The sequence below is a fragment of the Mustela erminea genome, chromosome 10 (assembly GCF_009829155.1).
Source record: "Mustela erminea isolate mMusErm1 chromosome 10, mMusErm1.Pri, whole genome shotgun sequence".
In the NCBI taxonomy this organism is placed as follows: domain Eukaryota; kingdom Metazoa; phylum Chordata; class Mammalia; order Carnivora; family Mustelidae; genus Mustela; species Mustela erminea.
The window spans coordinates 103715770-103735393 of record NC_045623.1 but is presented as its reverse complement, the minus strand read 5'-3'; the positions used below and the strand labels follow the sequence as shown (position 1 = coordinate 103735393).

The 19624-nt window shown below is 55.0% G+C and overlaps 1 protein-coding gene across 3 annotated transcripts; it reads right to left on the bottom strand.

The window, feature by feature from the left end:
* Positions 1-4116: 4116 nt before the first annotated feature.
* ENO1 (enolase 1) lies at positions 4117-19080 on the bottom strand. 3 transcript variants are annotated; one of them, XM_032301880.1, is made up of 12 exons: positions 18907-19080; positions 15913-16006; positions 13172-13267; positions 11721-11779; positions 9987-10056; positions 9465-9598; positions 8927-9149; positions 7580-7777; positions 6805-7006; positions 6209-6317; positions 5975-6033; positions 4117-4562 (listed from the first exon to the last, which is right to left on the bottom strand). In XM_032301880.1, exons 2-12 carry the CDS (start codon positions 15995-15997, stop codon positions 4493-4495), a joined length of 1305 nt encoding a protein of 434 aa, XP_032157771.1. In that variant the 5' UTR covers positions 15998-16006; positions 18907-19080; the 3' UTR covers positions 4117-4492. The 3 variants fall into 3 exon arrangements, with proteins under 3 accessions (XP_032157771.1, XP_032157772.1, XP_032157770.1); XM_032301881.1 differs by lacking the exons at positions 11721-11779; positions 18907-19080 and adding exons at positions 12100-12158; positions 18419-18555; XM_032301879.1 differs by lacking the exon at positions 18907-19080 and adding an exon at positions 18419-18554.
* Between the last annotated feature and the right edge of the window lie 544 nt (positions 19081-19624).

Genomic DNA, 19624 nt, shown 5'->3' with positions numbered 1-19624 from the left:
TCCTGGGATCGAGCCCGGAATCGGGCTCTCTGCTCAGCGGGGAGCCTGCTTCTTGTCTCTCTCTCTGCCTGCTTCTCTACCTACTTGTGATTTCTCTATCAAATAAATAAAAAGGAAAAAATTAAAAAAAAATATTTTATTTATTTGAGAGAGAGCGCACAAGTGAGTATGAGCAGGGAGAGCGGCAGGCAGAGGGAGAGGGAGAAGCAGGCTCCCTGGTGAGGGACCTGCCCAGGACCCTGGGATCATGACCTGAGCCAAAGTCAAGACGCTTTACCGACTGAGCCACCCAGATGCCCCCATGTTTTGGCTGTACTTACCACCACTGAACTGTACACATGGGAAGGGACACACACACACACACACACACACACACAGAAAGACTAGGGCTTGGTCTTGCACAGCCACTTCTCCAGATCAGGACCAGGAGGTCCTAGAGAAAGGCTGAGGGTCTCGGGAATCTGCGCCGGCTGGACCCAAGGATGTCCCCCTCGCAAAGCGACTGTCATCAGAGTCAGTGTCGGCAGTGGTGGCTAGTGATGGAGGCTTTTAATTGCTCCTGAATTAATGTGCTTACTTCTCACACCTGGGGCGCCTGGGTTTAATTACTATCTCAGGTCACATATGCAAATGAGGCTGCGATCCTCCTTGGTCCCAGTGGACCGCCGCCCTCACGCTTTGCAGCACGATCGGCAGGAGGAGGCCCGATGCCCCTGGCCAGGCTGGCCTGGTGCTCAGGCTCATGAGCAGAGGCGGGCGAAAATGGTGCCCGGCCACCCCGTTTCTGGGTCTGGATTGGCTCAGGTGTTCAAGGTGGCGTCTGAGGGGCTCTTGCTCCCTCAAGGCCCCAGGAGATCAGCTGTCGGTGGCAGAGAAACCTTGCAGGACCTGAACTCACAGAACCCCTGAGGACAGAGGGTTTCCCTGGAAAAGGAAGAAATGGGGAAGGATCAGCCTGCGGAAGGGGCTGTGGACCAGGGGATGCAGGTTTGAAAGCCCGGATGAGCCGCGCAGGTATGTGAAGAAGGGAGCAGGCAGGTGGGACCACAGCGGCCGTCAGAGGCAGGGCCTGGACTGGCTATGGGCCCCAGCCTGCGGAATTCAGTCCAGGAGCAGGCCTCTGTCACAGCCGCCCTGCAGCGGCCATCTCCAAGCCCCGGAGGCACTCATCCAAGAGAAAATTTCCAGCACTGGGGTTTGCCCGGGGAAGCCGGCTGCTCATCCCGTCTCCCCCAGAACCCGGCGTCCTTGCCCTTCTTGCGGGGGCCCTGACCCTGCGACCGGTCAGCACATGCCGGTGCTTCCCAAGCTCAGGTCAGCCGGCAGCCGCGAACAGATACCGATGCTCCGGGTTCCACCCGGAGCTTCTGACTGCTCTTCGGGACAATAGGAGCTTCAAAAGCTTCCCAGGTGTCTCTACTCTCTGGCCAAGTTTGGGAACCCAACTGCTTCAAGTTTTCCCTTGATTTTTGTTGTAGTGTCAGAGTTGCGGGAAGTTGGAAGACAACCACAGATGAGAAATACATGTTTTGTGGAAGAGCGTTTGTAATATGAAGCTTAAAAAAAGAAAAAGAAAAAAAAAAGAGGGGCAGCTGGGTCGCTCAGTTAAAGCATCCGACTCTTGACCTCAGTTCAGGTCCTGATCTCAGTGTCGTGAGTTCAAGCCCTGTGATAGGCTCCACGCTGGACATGGAGCCTGCTTCGAAATTGAAAAAAAGGGAGTGGGGAGGGATGGGGTGAGCCCGGTGATGGTGATGGGTATTAAGGAGGGGACATGCCGCACAGAGCACTGGGTGTTATACGTGAATAATGAAATCACGGAACACAACATGAAAAACTAACGTTATGTATGGTGACTAATATAACACAATAAAAAAAAATACAATCTTAAAAAAAAAAGAAATTAAAAAAGAAAACGTATAAAGCAAGTAAAGAGACCTTTAAGTGCTAACAAAGATGTTTACTGAAAAACACTTGAGGTTCTGGTAAACTCATGTGACCCACAGTCATGTTTCATAATCACAGGTCGTCAAAAGGCCCAAAGGTGTTTTCTGGAAACTGAGAATGTTGCCTGTTCTCCTTGATTGGGCTCCTCGGAAAAGGTCCTCTGGTCTCCAGCTCTTCGCAGCTTACACAGGCCCCTCAACAGCAAGCACGTGCTTCCGTTTGGCTGGGTCAGAAATCTTTGTCCCAGGGCCAGTGTTAACGCCCCAGCAGGCTTGACAGGTCCCGCAGATCTGAAAGGGATCCTACCTGCACTTACCCTTTAACCCAAGGGTGATAAATGCCTTCATCTGCCAGTTTTAAACCAGCCTTACTGAGGACATTAAACTGCCCTGAAATGTACTAATGGACTAGTAACGCTGACTTGCTGCTTTCAAGTTGGAAAAGACATGGACGCTCCAGTGAGACTGTCAGCCCCAATTCAAGGCTTGCTTTCCCTCCAGAATCTATTTTTCAGAGAGAAACCAGTCATGAACACCTGGAAAGGATGGCCTTGGCTGCAGGAGTCATACTGCATTAGGTGGAAGTAGGACTTCGTTATGGTTATTTGGCAATCAGGTATGGTGTGAGATGCCTGTGTAAAGCTGCGGAGTTGACAATGGGTGGTAGCTTTGAGGCCCATCGACCTGACTAGAGTTACTCTAGTTACTCAAACACTAATCTTAGTACCACCGTGAAGCTCTCCCGCAGACAGCTGAAGCCGTCACTTGACTTTAAATTACACTGGATGATCTGGGTATCCAGATACCTCAGCCTCCCTGACTGAAGTGGTTGGAAAAGCAGGGCTCAATGCTCCCTGAGACACACATTCCACGGGTCACTCAACACTTCCGATTGTGCCTGCTGTGCCCTGGTCACCTTCCCTTCTGACTGGCTGCTCTGTGGACTTTGGATTCTCGCCCAGCCAAGCCCCACGTTCTGAGGCGGCCATTGCTGTGATCAGTCTCTAGATCCCTCTTTTCCTATTGGTTCTGCTTCTTGGGTTAAATCCTGACTCATAATCAAGGAACAAGAATGGCCACAAGGGGGCCTCCTCGCCCCCCAGCTGGGTAGGATTGAACAATGATGTGCTAACAAAGCAGCAGAGCTAAGAGCGAGCAGACCACTTCTCCCCGCGGGTGGCAAGTGTTGTTCTCCGTCCCTTGCTCCTGAACACGGAGCGCACTGCGGAGACGGGGCTTTCCGTGAAGCTCACGTACGTGCGCCGAACAGCACAGTGGATGTCCATCACTATGTGCGGCTTTTGAGCACTGGGCATTAGTGAAAATGAGAAATGGAATTGTGTAATCTTAAAATAGGGTTCCCAAGATCCTCTAGACGCCTCCCGCCTCCCCAGAGCTGCCTTTTAACCATCCTTTCACTTGCTTCCTCCAGGAACTGAGAACCCACATTCCAGCCCGCCCAGAATGGTTAGCTGCATGCTGGCAGGCCTTCCAGTTCGGACAAGGATGGCATCCCGTGACCTAGATGCCACCACCCAGGACCATCTGTATTTGCTCTGCATTTGCGTCTTCTCCCCAGTAAGATGTCTGAACCTTAAGTCAGGCTCTGCCTCCCCAGACCCCACTTCTGCTCAAAGACCCAACAGGGCCCCCTCTCCCTTTTCCTTCACCTGCTCTGCCCAAGGACTACGAAGTGTCCTCAACGACCGGTCCTCTCCCACTCCCCTTCTGAAAGATTCTATTTAAGTCATCGCTACACCCAACATGGGCTTTAACTTCCAACCCCAAGATGAAGAGCCATGGGCTCGGAGCGCACAGGTGCTTCAGTGAGTTAATAAGCATCTGACTCTTGGTTTTAGCTCAGGTCATGATCTCACAGGTCACGGGATCGAGCCCCACATCCCCCACATCAGGCTCTGTGTTCAGTGGGGAGTCTGAGATTCTCTCCCTTTCTGGCTGTCGCTCCCCACACCCCCAACCCCAGCTCACGCTTTCTCTAAGAAATCTTAACAACAACAAACTTGTGTGCTCGACAGACTGAGCCAGGTACCACTCTCTTCTGGTGATGACAGAGCCTTCTACTTGTAAAGGCCCCGCGGTCCAGCACACATCCGTGAGCACTGAACACGAGCACGGACTCGGACCGGTTCATACACACACGCACACAGTGTTCCTACGGGTCACTGAGGCCTTTTTATTCTGCTCACAGAACCACTGGGGATCTCCCCTGTGGACACCTCAGGATTATCACGTAGACAGATGTGGCTCCAGACACTGGGTGGGAATTGAGGTGAGAAAACAATGATTCGGGCCAACCTCACGACTACAGAGCTAGGGTTTCCAGCAGGGCTCCAGATGGTCGAGTCAGGCTTCTGCAGCAGTTCTAAGGAAGCAGCGAGAACAGCACAGGGAGGGGAGCGGGCAGTTAACTAGCAGAGGCCCCAGCCAGTCTCGCCTAGGGGCCTCGAGCTGCCCCGGGAGCAGCGGGGGCAGAGGTCTAACGAGCCGACTCAGGACCACAGGACCTGGGGTGCGCTGCCTGGAGCTTACTTGGCGAGGGGGTTTCGGAAACTTCTGCCGGCGAACTTAGCCTTGCTACCCAGTTCCTCTTCAATTCTTGGGAAGCAAAAGGGGGGGGGAGGAGAAGAGAGATCAAACGTCTGTTCCCAAGGCCCCGCAGAGACACAGGCTCAGCCTCCCCCCAGTGTGGCTGCCCGGAGCCCGCAGGAGAGGGAGCAGCCGGCTCTCCCCAGCCCCCCAGCCCCCCAGCCAGTGGGCCATCTACTGCTCCTCCTCCTCCTTCCCTGCCTTCCCCCAGCCCAGGACAAGCTAGAAGGTAGGTCAGGTCTGCTGTTTCTTGGAATGTAACACATGGACAACCCAGTTTTGGGGGGAGCTCGTTCATGAAGCATCTGCATCCTGGTGCCTCACCCAGTGGGCAGCTGGACCGGACACACGGGCAGGAGGCATGGGTGTCACTGAATGACTGAGCCCCGGGTGTGCTCATGGTGCAGGGGTGGGGTAACCGGTGACGTTTCTACACGTTTCTCTGAGACACAGACTGAGGCACTCATAGTGGAAACCCTAAGGCTAGAATGAGCTTAAAACTCTCCAGTAAAGGAGGAAGCAGCGCAGTGTCCACAGATAAGCCCCGCAGGAAGGCCAGCGGCTGCAGTACACGGGTGATGGGTAGGGGACAGCCCGTTAGTATAACATGGGACGGCCTCATCAAAGGGACATTCCTTTTCCTGCGGGACTGGAGAAAGGAACAAAATAGAGGCAACTTTCCAAGTTCAGGAGCCTCCCAAGGATGCATTATGATAAAAAGGGACCAGCCTGGGATGCCTGGATGGCTTAGTCGATTAAGCATCTGCTCGTAGCTCTAAGAATTCTAGGACTGGGGCGCCTGGGTGGCTCAGTAGGTTAAGCCTCTGCCTTCAGCTCAGGTCATGATCCCAGGATCTTGGGATCGAGCCCTGCATTGGGCTCTCTACTCAGTTCGGAGCCTGCTTCCACCCCCCCCCCCACCTGCCTCTCTCTGCCTACTTATGATCTCGGTCAAAAAAATAAATATGGGGCGCCTGGGTGGCTCAGTGGGTTAAGCCTCTGCCTTCGGCTCAGGTCATGATCAAGTCCCGCATCGGGTTCTCTGCTTGGCAGGGAGCCTGCTTCCTCCTCTCTCTCTCTCTGCCTACTTGTAATCTCTGTCAAATAAATAAATAAAATCTTTAAAAATATATAAAATATTAAAAAAAAAAATTCTAGGATTAAATTAGCTAAAGGGGAACCTGTTCCCTCGTCCACCAGAAGATGGCAGCACAGTCCGGCTCAGGCTCCAGCTTCCTGGCCATGGGCAAGGTGCGTTAAGTTCTCTGCCCAGCTAGCACCAACCCCACAATGCTCAGGGGCCAGTCCCCCACAGCCCCGCCCCGGGCCCGTGCCCACATCTGCACAGACCCCCCAGAGCCAGGAACTCCCAGTGTTCAAGCGGGCGCCCCCACCCCACTACAGGGAGGGTTCCTTTTTACCTGAGGATCTGGTTGTACTTGGCCAAGCGCTCAGATCGGCAAGGTGCCCCCGTCTTGATCTAGAACAGGAAAAGCAAGGTCACTTGCACTCGTTGCAGACGTTCAATCTTCAAGAGCACGTTGGGCAGGAAGGAGGGGAAGGAGGAGCACCCAGGGCCCCATCCATGCGCCAACCTCCCAGTACCACTGCCAGGAAGCTGAGGTCAGAGAACACGGAGTCAAGCGGCTCTTTACCTGCCCAGTGCAAAGTCCCACCACCAGGTCAGCGATGAAGGTATCCTCGGTCTCCCCAGAGCGATGCGACACCATGACGCCCCAGCCATTGGACTGGGCCAGTTTGCACCTAGACATCAGGAAACAACCCAGATGCTTGGGACTCCATTCCTGGGCACAGCAGCCCCATCAGGCCCTCCTGATGCCCGGCCTTACCACCCCCGGTAGGAGACCAGAAGAGCAGCCAGAGCCAGAAGCCACCGCCAAACTTTCAACTCCTGGGGACAATAATCCTCACATTCCTCTCCACTCGCAGAGCCCTGAGGACCTTCTTACGTCACATTAAAAAATCGGGGTTCAGCCCCCTTGAGGGGAGAGGCTGGTCTCCCCCGGTAGCGCCCATGACTGACATTCTCCGCGAGTCTAACCTGATCATGCAGTGTGAGGACTGGGCCACAAGTCGCCCGACACCCCAGGCCCCTTCCCTTGGTGCCACTGCTTAGAGGCCACCAGAAGTTTAAGCTTGAACGACAGGCCCTCCACCCCCCAGCAGGCAGCAGCTCTGGCTGAGGGTCAGCCCCTAGCTCTGGGATAGCCGACCCCCTCAGTGCACTTACGCCTGGAGAGACTCAGTCACGGAGCCGATCTGGTTCACCTTCAGCAGGAGGCAGTTGCATGATTTCTCGCTCACGGCCTTGGAAATCCGCTTCGGGTTGGTCACAGTGAGATCGTCCCCCACCACCTGGATGCCAGCACTGGCAGTGAACTTCTGCCAAGCCTCCCAGTCATCCTGGTCAAAGGGGTCTTCGATGGACACCACTGGGGAAAGGAGAGAGCCACGTCTGGTCATTGAGCCCCCTGCCCCACACCCCTGCACCGACCGGCAACCCCAACTTCCTCGCCGGGTCTCTCCCCTTGCCCCCACCAGGACAGGACCAACCCTGGAAACACTCTGCCTGCCCACCGAAATCACCCGCAACCCCAGCCGCTACAGATGCTGAGGGGAACACGGCTCTGTCCAGTGCGGCCCAAGTCTTGTGCCAGCGAGAACAGAAACAGCCACAGGCTCGGGAGGCTAAGAGTGGGCTTGTCTCGGCCCCCCCCCCCCGGGCACCTTCTCTAACCCCGTGTTTCAACGCGGGGACTAAGAGACTTCCCGGCCTGGTTCTTGCTCCAGCACGTGCTGAGTGAGTTACTGACCCACTCTGTGCCTCAGCCCCCACACCCCACACGGGCCAGTATCAAACTGTCTCTACCCTGTGTGCATTATCCGACGCCCAGAGCAGCACCCACTCTCCGCCCCAGCGTGCTAGAGCCAGCGCTGCCCTCGGCCCAGGGGCTTGCTGGGACAATGACGCAATAGCCTTCCGCACGAGGCCAGCAGGCACTCACCTGGGTAATCCTTGATGAAGGACTTGTACAGGTTGGCCAGCTCATCGGGCGTGATGTACCTGCTGGGGTCATCGGGGGACTTGAAGTCCAGGTCATACTTGCCCGACCGGAAGAACTCCGAGGCCGCTACGTCCATGCCGATGACCACCTTGTCGGTGTAGCCGGCTTTCCCAATGGCATTCTTCAGCAGCTCCAGAGCTGGAAGGGGAGGGTGGCAACAAGGTTGGAACCTGGCAGGGGGTGAGAAAAGGGCCCTCCAAGAGCTGCCCAACGGGAACCCTCCCAGGAGACCGAGAGGGGCCCTGGCCCCAGCCATCGCTTCCAGCATTCCAGTGCTTTCTCCTGTGACGGAGCAAGAAACCGCTGGTCAAGGCCCCCAGCAGGTAACCCATAGGGAAATTCAGTCTCGACTTTCAGAGGCTTTCTCACTGACGAATGCTCCCCGATTTAGCACCTAGGACAGCTGTGCAGGTCGAGACAGTGACAGTGACCAGCTGAGTCAGCTGTCCTGGATAAGCTGAGCTGGGATCTGAGAGCAAGCCCGGGGCACCGCGAGCCCAGGAGGGCAGGGTGAGGGTGAGGCCCTGCCTACAGGGCCCGCTGTCCCCAGCCCAGGTGCAGGGTCCACCTCACTTGGCAGTGCTGCCCATACAGGAAGGGACAGAGACACTTGGCGCCTGTCCCACCCCGAAAGGGTCATTTTTCTGTAGGTCAAAAATGGGGAAGCATCAGGCGTTTTGTACGACTGACCCGAAGAGGACGGACATTTGTTCTTTCACTATTTGCCCGGAAGGCAACAAAACTGTGGCTGAATTCTCCTTCCCTTCTACAACAAAAACCTCCGCCGAGAGTCTTTGTCCCGACTCTGACTGACTGAACTCTTCCATTTAACCCTGTGTCTGAGGACTCCAAGCAAAACGGCTCCGTGTAAGCGTTCCTGTGGGGGAATGAGCTGGGGGTGCCGGTCGCAGGCCGGACAGACACATCTCCGACACAGAGCAGACCTCATGGAGGTGATATAAGAATGACAAGGACACGGGGCGCCCTGGTGGCTCAGTCACTGAGGCATCTGACTCTGGCTTAGCTCATTACTATCCTGGAGGTCCTGGGATGGAGCCCAGAGTCGGGCCCCCTGCTCCGTCAAGTCTACTTGGCCTCCCCTCTCTGCTCCTCCCTCTCCAGCTCAGGCTCTTCCTCTCTTTCAAATAAATCCATAAAATCTTAAATTATGTGTTAGCTTGCACAGCCCTCCTCAGAACTCGATGTGCAGGGAGCTGGCGAGTGTGGGGTACAGCACAGCAGCTGAGAGGGCCGGGCTGCAGAACACGGGACCCCCCCCGCCTTTACCTTCTTTGTTCTCCAGGATGTTAGGCGCAAACCCGCCCTCATCCCCCACATTGGTGGCGTCCTTCCCGTATTTCTCCTTGATGACGTTCTTCAGGTTGTGGTAGACCTCGGCCCCGATGCGCATGGCCTCCCGGAAGCTGGCCGCGCCCACGGGCAGGATCATGAACTCCTGCATGGCCAGCTTGTTGCCGGCGTGAGAGCCACCATTGATGACATTGAAAGCCTGGGGAGAGACAGAGACAAAAACGGCCATCTGGCCCTTGAGAGTCCCACCCAGCGGGCCACATGCAGCTCTGGAATGCTCGCCGGATCCCCCTCGGGAAGGGCTGGTTGCCGCCTCGGCACACACAACCCAAGGAGTTTCATCCCCTCATCAACAGGAGGAGACGGGGGTACCGGGAAGTGGAGTCCCCTGCTTGGACACTTCTGGCCAAGTGGCAGGGGTCTGCGGCTGGGATAGTCGCAGGTGGAGGAGAACAAGGGGGGGGGGGTCTCAGGAGCCCACAACTCCTCACTCGGGGGGCTCCAAGCCACTCACCGGAACCGGCAGGATGACTTCGGCATTGCCCGCCAAGTCGGCAATGTGGCGGTACAGGGGCACCCCCTTCTCGACGGCCCCCGCCTTGCAGACAGCCAGGGACACTCCCAGAATGGCATTTGCACCAAATTTAGCTGCAACAGAACAGTCAGATGGAGGGATTTCTCAATCACGGCCTCCTGGCCTGTACCCTGACACCAGCGCACCTTCCTGACACCAGACACCAGACACCTGCTCCCCGTGTCCCACCCAGAAAGGCTCCACGGGGACTGACCTGCTTTCTCCGGCTACGGGAAAGCCCTTCTTTGGTCTAGAGAACTCTAGCAAATCCCACAGACTGCGTGACTTACTCTAAAGCACAGGCGTCTTTTGGGTAACCCTTCGCAAATGCTGCAGTCGCAGGCTATTGCTCCTGAGGTTTAAAAACGTGATTTATTCGGGGGAGGTGGGGCGGGTGAGGGGCCCTGAAAACCGAGGGCGGGGTGTCCACGCGGCCAGCACGCGCCGCCCCCAGCAACTCACACTTGTTTTCTGTTCCGTCCATCTCGATCATCAGCCTGTCGATCTTCTCCTGCTCCACGACACTGACCTTCTGCGGGGAGCAGAGCGCGTCAGTCTCTTGGGGTGTGGGGCGTGCAGTCACTCTCCCCACAGGATCTTTGGGCTCCCGTGAGGGGACCCAGATAACTCTGAACCTGTGAAGCCCGAATCTCTTCTCTGGCAGGCCCATAGAAGGGGGGCAGGGGAGCAATCGAGAGAAAGGGAGACGCGGCACTGCGCTTCCCTGCTCTCCCGTGGCATTCCTCCGCGCGCCAGGAGCCGACCGTGGAATGCAGAAGGTCTGGAGCTGGCGTCCCAGAGGGAGTCCTCCCCAGGGGTCCAAAGTCACATCACACATAGGACAGAACTGCCGGGTACATGCGGACAGAGGCAGCGCTACACCGTAGTGAGATTCGGGGGGACGATAAAGTAAACGACTCCATTCGTGCAAACGAGCCGTGTTCCTCAAAGGTTAGGTGACACAGCCACCGGCCCCGGCTATTCTCAGTGACAGCACGCCTCGTCACCTCACGGCTGACAGGACTCTGGCAGATAGCCCAGAATCTGAGCTAAATGCTTGCCGACTGCCTGAAAGGTGTGATTTCTGGTCAAATAATGACGTTTAAGCCAGCTGGGCTCCATGACGGGCATGGTACCTACAAACCAAGTAAAACCCCTCAAGCCCCCCAAAACGAGGGTCTGAAAAACCGGCTCTAAGGAATTCACTGCAAGTCAGCATTACTTTAAAACCTTCACACCTGACTGTAACAATGTATTACTTCATTTGTAACGTTCTATGTATAAAAACTAAAAAATGAAAAGAAAACCCTGCAGAACCCCACCATGCCCCATTAATAATTTGACGCCTTTAGCTTTTTTGACAAAGTGAGCCGCCACCTGAGCATGATGGCTTGAGGCAAAACTTCTCATGAGTTTGACCGAAGAACTGTTTCTCCCAAAGGAAGAAAAATGTTCAGGAAAGCCCGGCTCACTGCATTGGACATGCCAGGTAAGAGCACCGAGGCAGATAAGAGTACAGGGTGCGGGGAGGGGCCCAGGAGGCCCAGGTTCGCAGCACTTGAGCCCACAGAGCAGCAACGAGAAACCGTCTGGGACCAATTACAGAAGGTGAGCACGCCAGGGAGAGACCACAGAGGCACCCACCTGCCGCTGGTGTACAGGAGGAATTCGGGGGGGGGGGGGGATGGGGGGCCCACACCTAAGCACAGATGGGAGGATGGGGCTTTGGGCCGTCTGGTCCCCCTCCCCACTTCACTTATAACAGCTCAACTTTTCTCTAAGCTTACTCTTCTAATCAAGATTTTATTAAAAAAAAAAAAAAAAAGTCAGTAGAGATATAGTAAATAATTCCACAGTTCATGAGAAATGGTCGGGTCACCATGGATACCATGCTCAGTGCCCAAGAACCGCTCTTAAAATTTGGATCTCAACATCCCCAAGGTCAAGAGAGTTGGAGGGGGAAATCAAGGCCATGAGACGGTCTCCCGTGGCTCTGTTCCAATTCCATTCACTGTTAGATGTGGACACACAGGTAAGGGGTAGATTAGAAAGGGTGAGATCATTCTCATGCACGACAGGGAATCCGACCGGCTTCTTTAGCTCTCAGAATAAGCTCTTCCATAACCAGGAAAGCCCACTGGCCTGGGAGACGTTCCGAAGGCATTAATACATTAGTTATTGGGAGACAGGTCCTACCTTGCTAATCAGGGCAGGTGCAATAGTTTTATTGATGTGCTCAACAGCCTTTGAGACACCTAGAAGGAACAATCATATCAAATTACCAACATTAACCAGAAACAGGCTTGAGCAGCGTTGAGCGAACCACCAATGTTGTTAACCCAAATATCCAGAAGCCCGCCCAAAAGACCTTAAATGGGACCGCTTCCAAATCCCCATTTCTCTGTCCTCCCAGAATTGGGGTACTTTCTGGCCCAGTCTGAGTGCTCTTACCTAGGACCCCCAAGGATTAGAGCCACACACAGAGCAACCATCTCAGAACGTCTGAAGGGGCGTTAGTTGGCAAGACCATGCACGGGGACACCAGCCATAAAACTACCGATGTCCAATGTATTACCTGCGTGCACAAGGCTGGTGCCAGGAACTCATTAATATACTTAACGGGTCTGGAGACACCTGACCAGTAGAGATTGGCGGAGAAGGAAAAAAAGACAGACTCAGAAGAGAACAGGCTGTGAAGGACAGGAGAGAGAGAGAGAGAGAGAGAGAGACAGGAAGGCAGGAGAGTCGCGGGACCAGGAGTTCACCCTCCTGAGAGTCCGGGGAGACACAACGCAGCTTTTAGACCAGTACCTGCCCGGGGCCACAGGCAGGGGGAACCCGGGGGACCGGCCTTCCTGCGGCATGATCGCCAGCCCCGGGCTTCCCCAGCTCCCTTCATCATCGCCCCTCATCTGCAGGCTTTCTAGACTTTTCCCCTATCATCGCCCTCCTCTGAGAATGTAATACGGGAGATACACTGTCCACCCATACTAGCCTTTGAGGGCCATAAATCATGCTAAAATCGGAGAGTATTTTTGCCTCCCCCAAGAACCAATTTCCACCCCTGGGTCGATACTTTCCCTGCTGAGAACGCAAGGTCTGGCCCCACCTGCTTTTCTGTAATTTGGCCACCTAGATTCTGTCCAGAGAGGCGAGCACTGCAAAACCAGTAACAAGTCCATCTGCACAGTGCTCAGCGAGGCTGGCCTGGCCAGACTGGTGTCTCTGTGAATTCATCACCAGAAAGCTCGAACTAGCGGGACTGATCTGTCGGTGAGCCATAGGCTAGAACTTTCAGATACTCCCGAGACGATACCCTGGGAGACTGGGAGCATGGCAGGGCTCCTCAGTATTAGTTAACACTCTCCTTAGCCTGAGGTTCCCTGGCCTAACCAGGAGTTTTCTAGATGGGAGAGAAAGCACGAGAGAAGCAACGTTAAAATGCTTGCCCCCAAGATTATGGGTTTATGAAGGCTGGACCCGATAGGGCCAACTCTCTCAGCTGTCCCAAGTACATGCTCAGCTTTGACGCCAGAGGCCGAATGAGGTGCTGCCCTTGAATGCAAGGCACATGGAGAGTGGGCCACAGGCCTGCAAGGGGCACGCAACCACGCTCCACAGGGACGGGCCCGGGGTCCGATTCTTACCTTTCCCCATGTAGCGGGTCTTATCATTGTCCCGGAGCTCAAGGGCCTCGTAGATACCAGTGGACGCACCACTGGGCACAGCAGCTCTGAAGAGACCTGGATGTCGAGGGCGGGCGGGGAGAAGAGTTGCGATTGAGAAACACAGTTCAGCCCTTACCGGACTCCCGCCCCCCAGCAGATGGCATCTCTTAGGAAACGCTGCCACTTCCTTCCACCAACTGGAGATTCAGATAGTCCGTTTCCCTTGCCTTCCACGCTGGTACCAGTCCCTCGCGCCGACTGTTAGGCGAACTGGTGGATTTGTCTAGTTTAATCAAGTTTCCGTGCAGAGCTTCCCGAACGCTAACACGCACACAGATCACCGGGCAATCTTGGGGTGAACCTACGACGTAGGTTCTGAAACCGGAGGTCGAAGACTCTGCAACTGCACCTCCCGCGAGCTCCCAGCTGGGGCCCTGCGGCCGGCCTGGCGCCTACCCCCAGCAGCACCGCCAATGGAAGCACGATGCAAGCCGCCTAAGAGGTTTAAGGTTTCCCAGAAGCTACGCGCAAGTAAGGGAAACTCATTTAATATGCTGTTGAACCAAATACATCCAAGAGACTATCATTTCAGGTATGTCATTAATGACACACGAGCTTCAGAAAAAAACACAGATAATCAAGGCATGAACGTGGTAACATCAGAACACGAGGAAGCACTGCCCTATGCAGCCTCACGGACACAGAATCCAGACATGGGGCCAGACCTGCATCCTGGGCATAAACATGCCTGATCTTGGCCTCCAAGATCAGTGTCTGGAAAGGTAGTGCATGATCTGGTTACAAGGGCAGACAAGTTCAGGGAGCAGGAAATGAAGGCGGCCTCCAGACTACCTGAAGTGAAACTGTAAGGCATTTCCCGTCTGAGGCAGGAGAAAGCACACGAACAAAGAGGGAAAAAACCCACCAGAGATGTAAATCAAGCGATCAGTTAACTACGCCTGTCTGTGCGCAGCCGGGCATGGGGACAGGTGCTGGCTCGCTCTGTCCCCATCAGGCACCGACGGGGTGAGGAAGTTAGGAAAGCTAGTGCCCCCCAAAGAACTATGGACTCTGGGTGATGATGCATCAGGACAGGTCTGACGAGACAAATGTCCCGCTCTGGTGGGGAGGGGGCGATGTGTGCTCTCTGTCCCTTCTGTTCAATTCTGCTGTGAGCCTAAACTGCTCTAAGAAGTAAACTGGGGGAAAAAAAAGTGGTGAGAGGCTCTGAACAGATCCTCGATTTCCTGTTTTTGAAAAGCACCAAGAGAAACACGACAGAGTTCCATTCCTTTAAATTTCCAAAAAATATTAACTTTGATCATTGTAAAGCATTTCAAGGGAAATGCCCCCCTTCCCAACAATCTTAATCTTGGGTCTTTTTTCCACCGTTGGTTAAGGTCCATTACTTGCCAAATGGAAAGTTCCACCCTCTGACTAAGCAAGCCAATCTCTTAAGCAGCAAGGGAATTCCCAGCATCCTCTGAGAACGCACGGTCCAGGCCACGAAGCACATGCTCGAAGCCACCCTGCTCCCAGGGCACCCGCCACAGTGAGTAAGCCTGGGCAGAAGGCAGCAGGCTTCCCTCAGTGATGCCTGGGCTCGAGGGACCTACTTTTCCTGGGCAAGCGGTGGGGGTGGGTGGCGGGGGGGGGGGGGTAGGAGCGGACCGGAAGGGAAAGGCCGCACTTTCCACAGTGACTCAGCTCTGACTGGCAGGTCTGTGCGCTCAGCACCAGCCTTAATTCTGCCTGAAGCTTCTTTTCCTACCTCACCGACCGGGGCCATTTAGACAACAGCTGAGACGCTGCTGGAGGTTAACACAAGGGGAGAGCTTTTAGGAGTCCCCATTTTATTTACTTATTTTTTTTTTTTAAAATATTTATTTATTTGACAGAGATCACAAGCAGGCAGAGAGAGAGGGGGAAGCAGGCTCCCTGCCAAGCAGAGAGCCCAACACGGGGCTCAATCCCAGGACCCTGGGATCATGACCCGAGCTAAAGGCAGAGGCTTAACCCACTGAGACACTCAGGTGCCCCATTTACTTATTTTTTTGTATCACGTGGGCCAATGCCCCTCCCCGCCCCGGGACTTGGAGCCATGGGGAAAACAAGGGCCTCTGGTGTCCCAACACCCACATGTACAACTGTTCCCAATCCTTGGTAATTAACAACTTTTAGGGGCACCTGGGGGGCTCAGTCGTTAAGCATCTGCCTTTGGCTCAGGTCATGATCGCAGGGTCCTGGGATGGAGCCCTGTATCAGGCTCCCTCTCTCGCTGTCAAGTAAATAGAATCTTAAAAAAAAAAAAAAAAAAAGACTTCTGCAGACAAAAAAGAGAATGCTTTGCCATCTACCTGCACTCCCCTCCCTTTTCAAGAGATAAAACTCCATCCCACCACACCAGATCGGCTTGTTTGCTCAGAGCAAGCTGTGAAGCCAACTACTGAGGAGCCATTTTAGGGACGAGGTGTCACCTTACTTCCTGACCTCACTGACCTGAGAGCCAAGCAGTCTTGTTTGAAATACCGAAGAGCAGCAGGACAAGGACCCCACGCCTGGCAGCCCTCCCCACCTCCTCCCGGTCAGGAACCACAACCGACCAGCACATGCACATCAGAAGGAAAGGCTTTTCCAACAGACCTTTCCTGGCCCAAAGCTCTATCGTTTTCAAAGGATGGAGTGAGGTAGAGGAGGTGCAGAAGCAAAGGTGCACGTACCTTTGGCAGTGTAGAGGTCGACCTCAACGGTGGGATTCCCACGAGAGTCGAAGATCTCTCTGGCATGGATCTTGAGAATAGACATGGTGACTTTCTGTGGGGAAACACAGTTCGTATCTCCCATCAATCATAATGCAGCCTTGGATCATTCATTCAAAGAATCACTTCTGAGGATTTGTGGACTAGAAAGAATTTACACCAGATACACATGGGATTCAAGAATGCTGCCAAGAGTCAGGAGAGCCTGCTGGGCCCAGCTCTGCAGGGCCTCAAATCCCTAGTCCAGTGCCTGTCCTGTTAAGTAAAGAAAGACTGGTCATGTGTGCCAGAGAGAACCAAAAACAACTGGAAAGATTAATGTGCTGTTGGCATGCAGAATTGGTGGAATTGAGGCAGTCTGAAGTGGGTTATTGTCAATAGTTCCCAACGAGGGTTGGCATGAGAATGGAAAAGGACCAAGGGGACATGAAGGTCACAAGCAAACTCATCCAGGACAAAAACTCCCAAGATGATCTGAGGAAGAAAATCTGGTTTGAAGTGGAATGGTGAATTCATAGCTGAAACATGGTTTGTACACTGTGGTCTCTGCTACTGCCAATTTCTGGGTCTTTCACATTCCACAGTACTTGGATCTTTAGCAAGACAGCACACACCAAAAATAACATCTAATTAGTATTTCAAATGGGCATTTTACCCATTCAAAGACAGACTGAATTTTGAAACGTCATTACTTGAAACTACAATAAAGATTCTATCCTTGAATGCTAAGATACTCTAAGGTTAGAGGCATTCTTTGAAAGCACCTCAAAAAAGGGGGTAGATTTGCAGCTACAAAGAACAAATACCAAGTTCTCAAAGAAAGCCCTTTCTCATCGCCCCTCCCCCACAGGGGCCTCTAAGGAAGAAATAATGCATTCTTGTAAGACTGAAAGTGGCCCGGTGGAATTGGTTTAGTGCTCAGAGCCATTATCTAGCTGGGCTCCTCTCCAGTATCTTGTCTGGAAATGTTCTGAGGCAGCAAATAGCATCTTTCTTTTGTGTTAAGTTTCAAAATTAGACAGTGAAGTCACTTCGGAGGCTTTCCAGTCTATGTAACAATGGACTTTTATTCATAACTCAGTAAAAAGTATCTAGTTTTTATTTACTATCTTACAAAAAGGCAAATTTGTTTAAATGTATTTTTCAGTTTTAAGATTTTAGTTAACTTGAGTTTTGACAAATTATATACCTGTGTATGATTGCCACCCCCCCGCCAAAGTCCCCTTCAGGCCCTCTGCAGTCAATCTCCCCCCATCCCCAGGCCACCAGTAACTAACTGACTTTATAAATTTTAGATATACTTTTATTTTCATTTTTAAAAATTTTATTTATTTATTTGAGAGAGAGGGAGGGAGACACACACAGCAAGAACGAACACAAGCAGGGGGAGTGGGAGAGGGAAAGCAGGCTTCCGGCCCAGCAGGGAGCCCCACGTGGGGCTCTATCTCAGGACCCTTAGATCATGACCTGAGCCCAAGTCAGATGCTTAAGGACTGAGCCCCCCAGGCCCCCCTAGATGCACTTTCAAGCACATCTTTACTACATTATGCCCTCATCCTATCCTCAGATGCCATTTTCAAATTTCAGTGATACTAAGACAAAGTGATTTATTTCAGGGTGTGAAAACAAAATTGAACTTATCTTTAAATTGGTCAAAAAACTATTCCTGAGTCATTAAGGTTCAGTAAGCAAGGCCGGCAAGAAAGGCTGGCCTGCCCAAGAGTGTTCACAGCTTATCTGCCTAGACTGAACCCCGGACCAGGGGCGGCACCTGTGGACCGGGCAGTCGGGGCCTACGTGTGTCCCCCGCCGCGTCCCCCAACCGCCACACCGCGCAAAGGGAAGACCCCATTGCACGACAAACAACGAACAGAAAGTTTTCTTAAAATAAGGCCTTTTAATGTCAGCTCGGGGGCCGACTGCCGATGGCCAGGCCGGGGAGCCGGAGCAGCTCCTGCCTGACCTGGGCGAGGTCGCGGGGATGGCTTTCCCAGTAGGGAAACGGCTCGGCCGCAGTCTCAAAAACAAGCACCCTCTGCAGTTCCATTCATCAGTCCCTGCCCATTCGGTCACCAGCCGCCCGACCGGAGGCCCTCGGCCACCAGCGGGGCACAGGGGCTGCTGGTGGGGGGCAGGGATCGCGGCTTCTGGGCATCTCTCCCGTCCCTGCCCCTCCTCCATTTTAGGGAAGGCCTGGCTCTAGCGAGCACCTGGGGTGCGGCCCGCATCTCCCCAAGGCCTTGCACCCTCCGCGCCCGCTGCACGGAAGGCCCGCGCGTCCCACTCCCGAGCTCCCAGCAGCGCGGCGGCCCAGCTAAGTGCGTAATCCCGGGCTAATCAGCTCCTGCCCCTCCGGCGGAGCACGGCTCGCACGTGCCGACCCGCCCCTTCCACGTCCTTATGCCCCCCAAGGGCAGGGCTCCGCAGGCCTGGGCGGCGGCCCGGCCTGCTTTCCCCGGGTCCCTACCTGGCGGCCGGATAGCGCTGCCCGGGAAAGAAACAGAAGATGCGGCCGGCACCGAGGACGAGCGTAAAGACGGAAGGTCTTGCCGCTCCGAGGACCGTAAGGTCGTCTCCCGGTGTCCCGCCCCGACTTCCTGCCCAGCTCCCTGAGAGCCCGCCCACTTCCCGCCCCCCACCCCGCCTCCGGCGCGCCGCCTCGCCATTGGCCCGGCGCGCCGTCACTCGGGCCCGCACCTCCCGGGAAGGGGTGGGGCTGCGGCGGCCGCCGCGGCCGGGAGGGGGGAGCGGCGACCCGGGGACGCGGAGAGGAGCGGGGGTGGGGAGTCCCGACTACCCCGCGGCTCTGTAGGGGTGGGGGCGAGTCCCTGCCCCGACGCCCTCCGTTCCCGCCCCCGGCCGGGACCCCAGGCCGAGCCGGGTCTGTGGCGCCGGGGCCCCGGGGTGGGGCGGGGTGGCGCGGCCGGCATGAGGGTTCGGGGCTCCGTCACGTACTCCGAGTCCCGCACGCACGCGGCGTCGCTCCGGCGCCTCACGTCCGGCCCACGACCTTGGCGACGACCTTCGCGGCCCGCCCCTCCCGGCCTGCCCCGCCCCTCAGTGCGGCGCGGAAGACCCCTTCGGCCTCGAAACGTTGGCGGCCGCGCGCCTCGATCGCGCTCCCGGGCCGGGGCTGCTGCGGGACCGCGGGGCCGCGTGTCGGGGGCCACGTGCGCCCGTCCGCGCCTGCGCGCTCCGCTCCTGGCCGCTCCGCCTGCCCGCCCGCCCCCCGGCCTGCCAGCGTGACCCGGTCTTTTTGTCCTTGTGCATCGCCCAGACAATGGGTAGCGGGCCCAGGTGGCCGAAAAGGAAGTTCACTTTCCTTCAGTTAGAGCTGATGCTTTTTGAGCGCTTCCTACGTGCCAGGCACTTCTTCACGTGCATCCCCAGTGCAGTTCGGCCTTTAGCTCTTGCTAATGTTGCACATGGAAAGCATCTATACACGTTATGATTGGGACTGGAATTTCACACAGATCTGGGTATTTCAAATCAGGTGGTATTCCATGGTAGTCTGGCAAATGAAAACAGGAAAGGGTGGGTGCGGAGATTTCACCTTGCTGATCAAGAGAGAGCTGCTACCCCTTTAAAATCAGTTCTGTAGTTCAGTCCCCCTTGGAAGGAAGGGCTTTCTGTTATCGCTACTTTTGTATTTGCCAGCTTTCACCTTCGTGGT

What these genes read in the sequence shown, in the direction of transcription:
- ENO1 (XM_032301880.1), bottom strand. Translation starts at nt 15,997, where the DNA reads ATGTCTATTCTCAAGATCCATGCCAGAGAGATCTTCGACTCTCGTGGG. An exon ending in CGACCTCTACACTGCCAAAG is followed by an intron (nt 13,268 to 15,912) that starts GTACGTGCACCT and finishes CTCGACATCCAG; the next exon opens with GTCTCTTCAGAGCTGCTGTG. An exon ending in AAGTCATCCTGCCGGTTCCG is followed by an intron (nt 9,150 to 9,464) that starts GTGAGTGGCTTG and finishes GTCTCTCCCCAG; the next exon opens with GCTTTCAATGTCATCAATGG.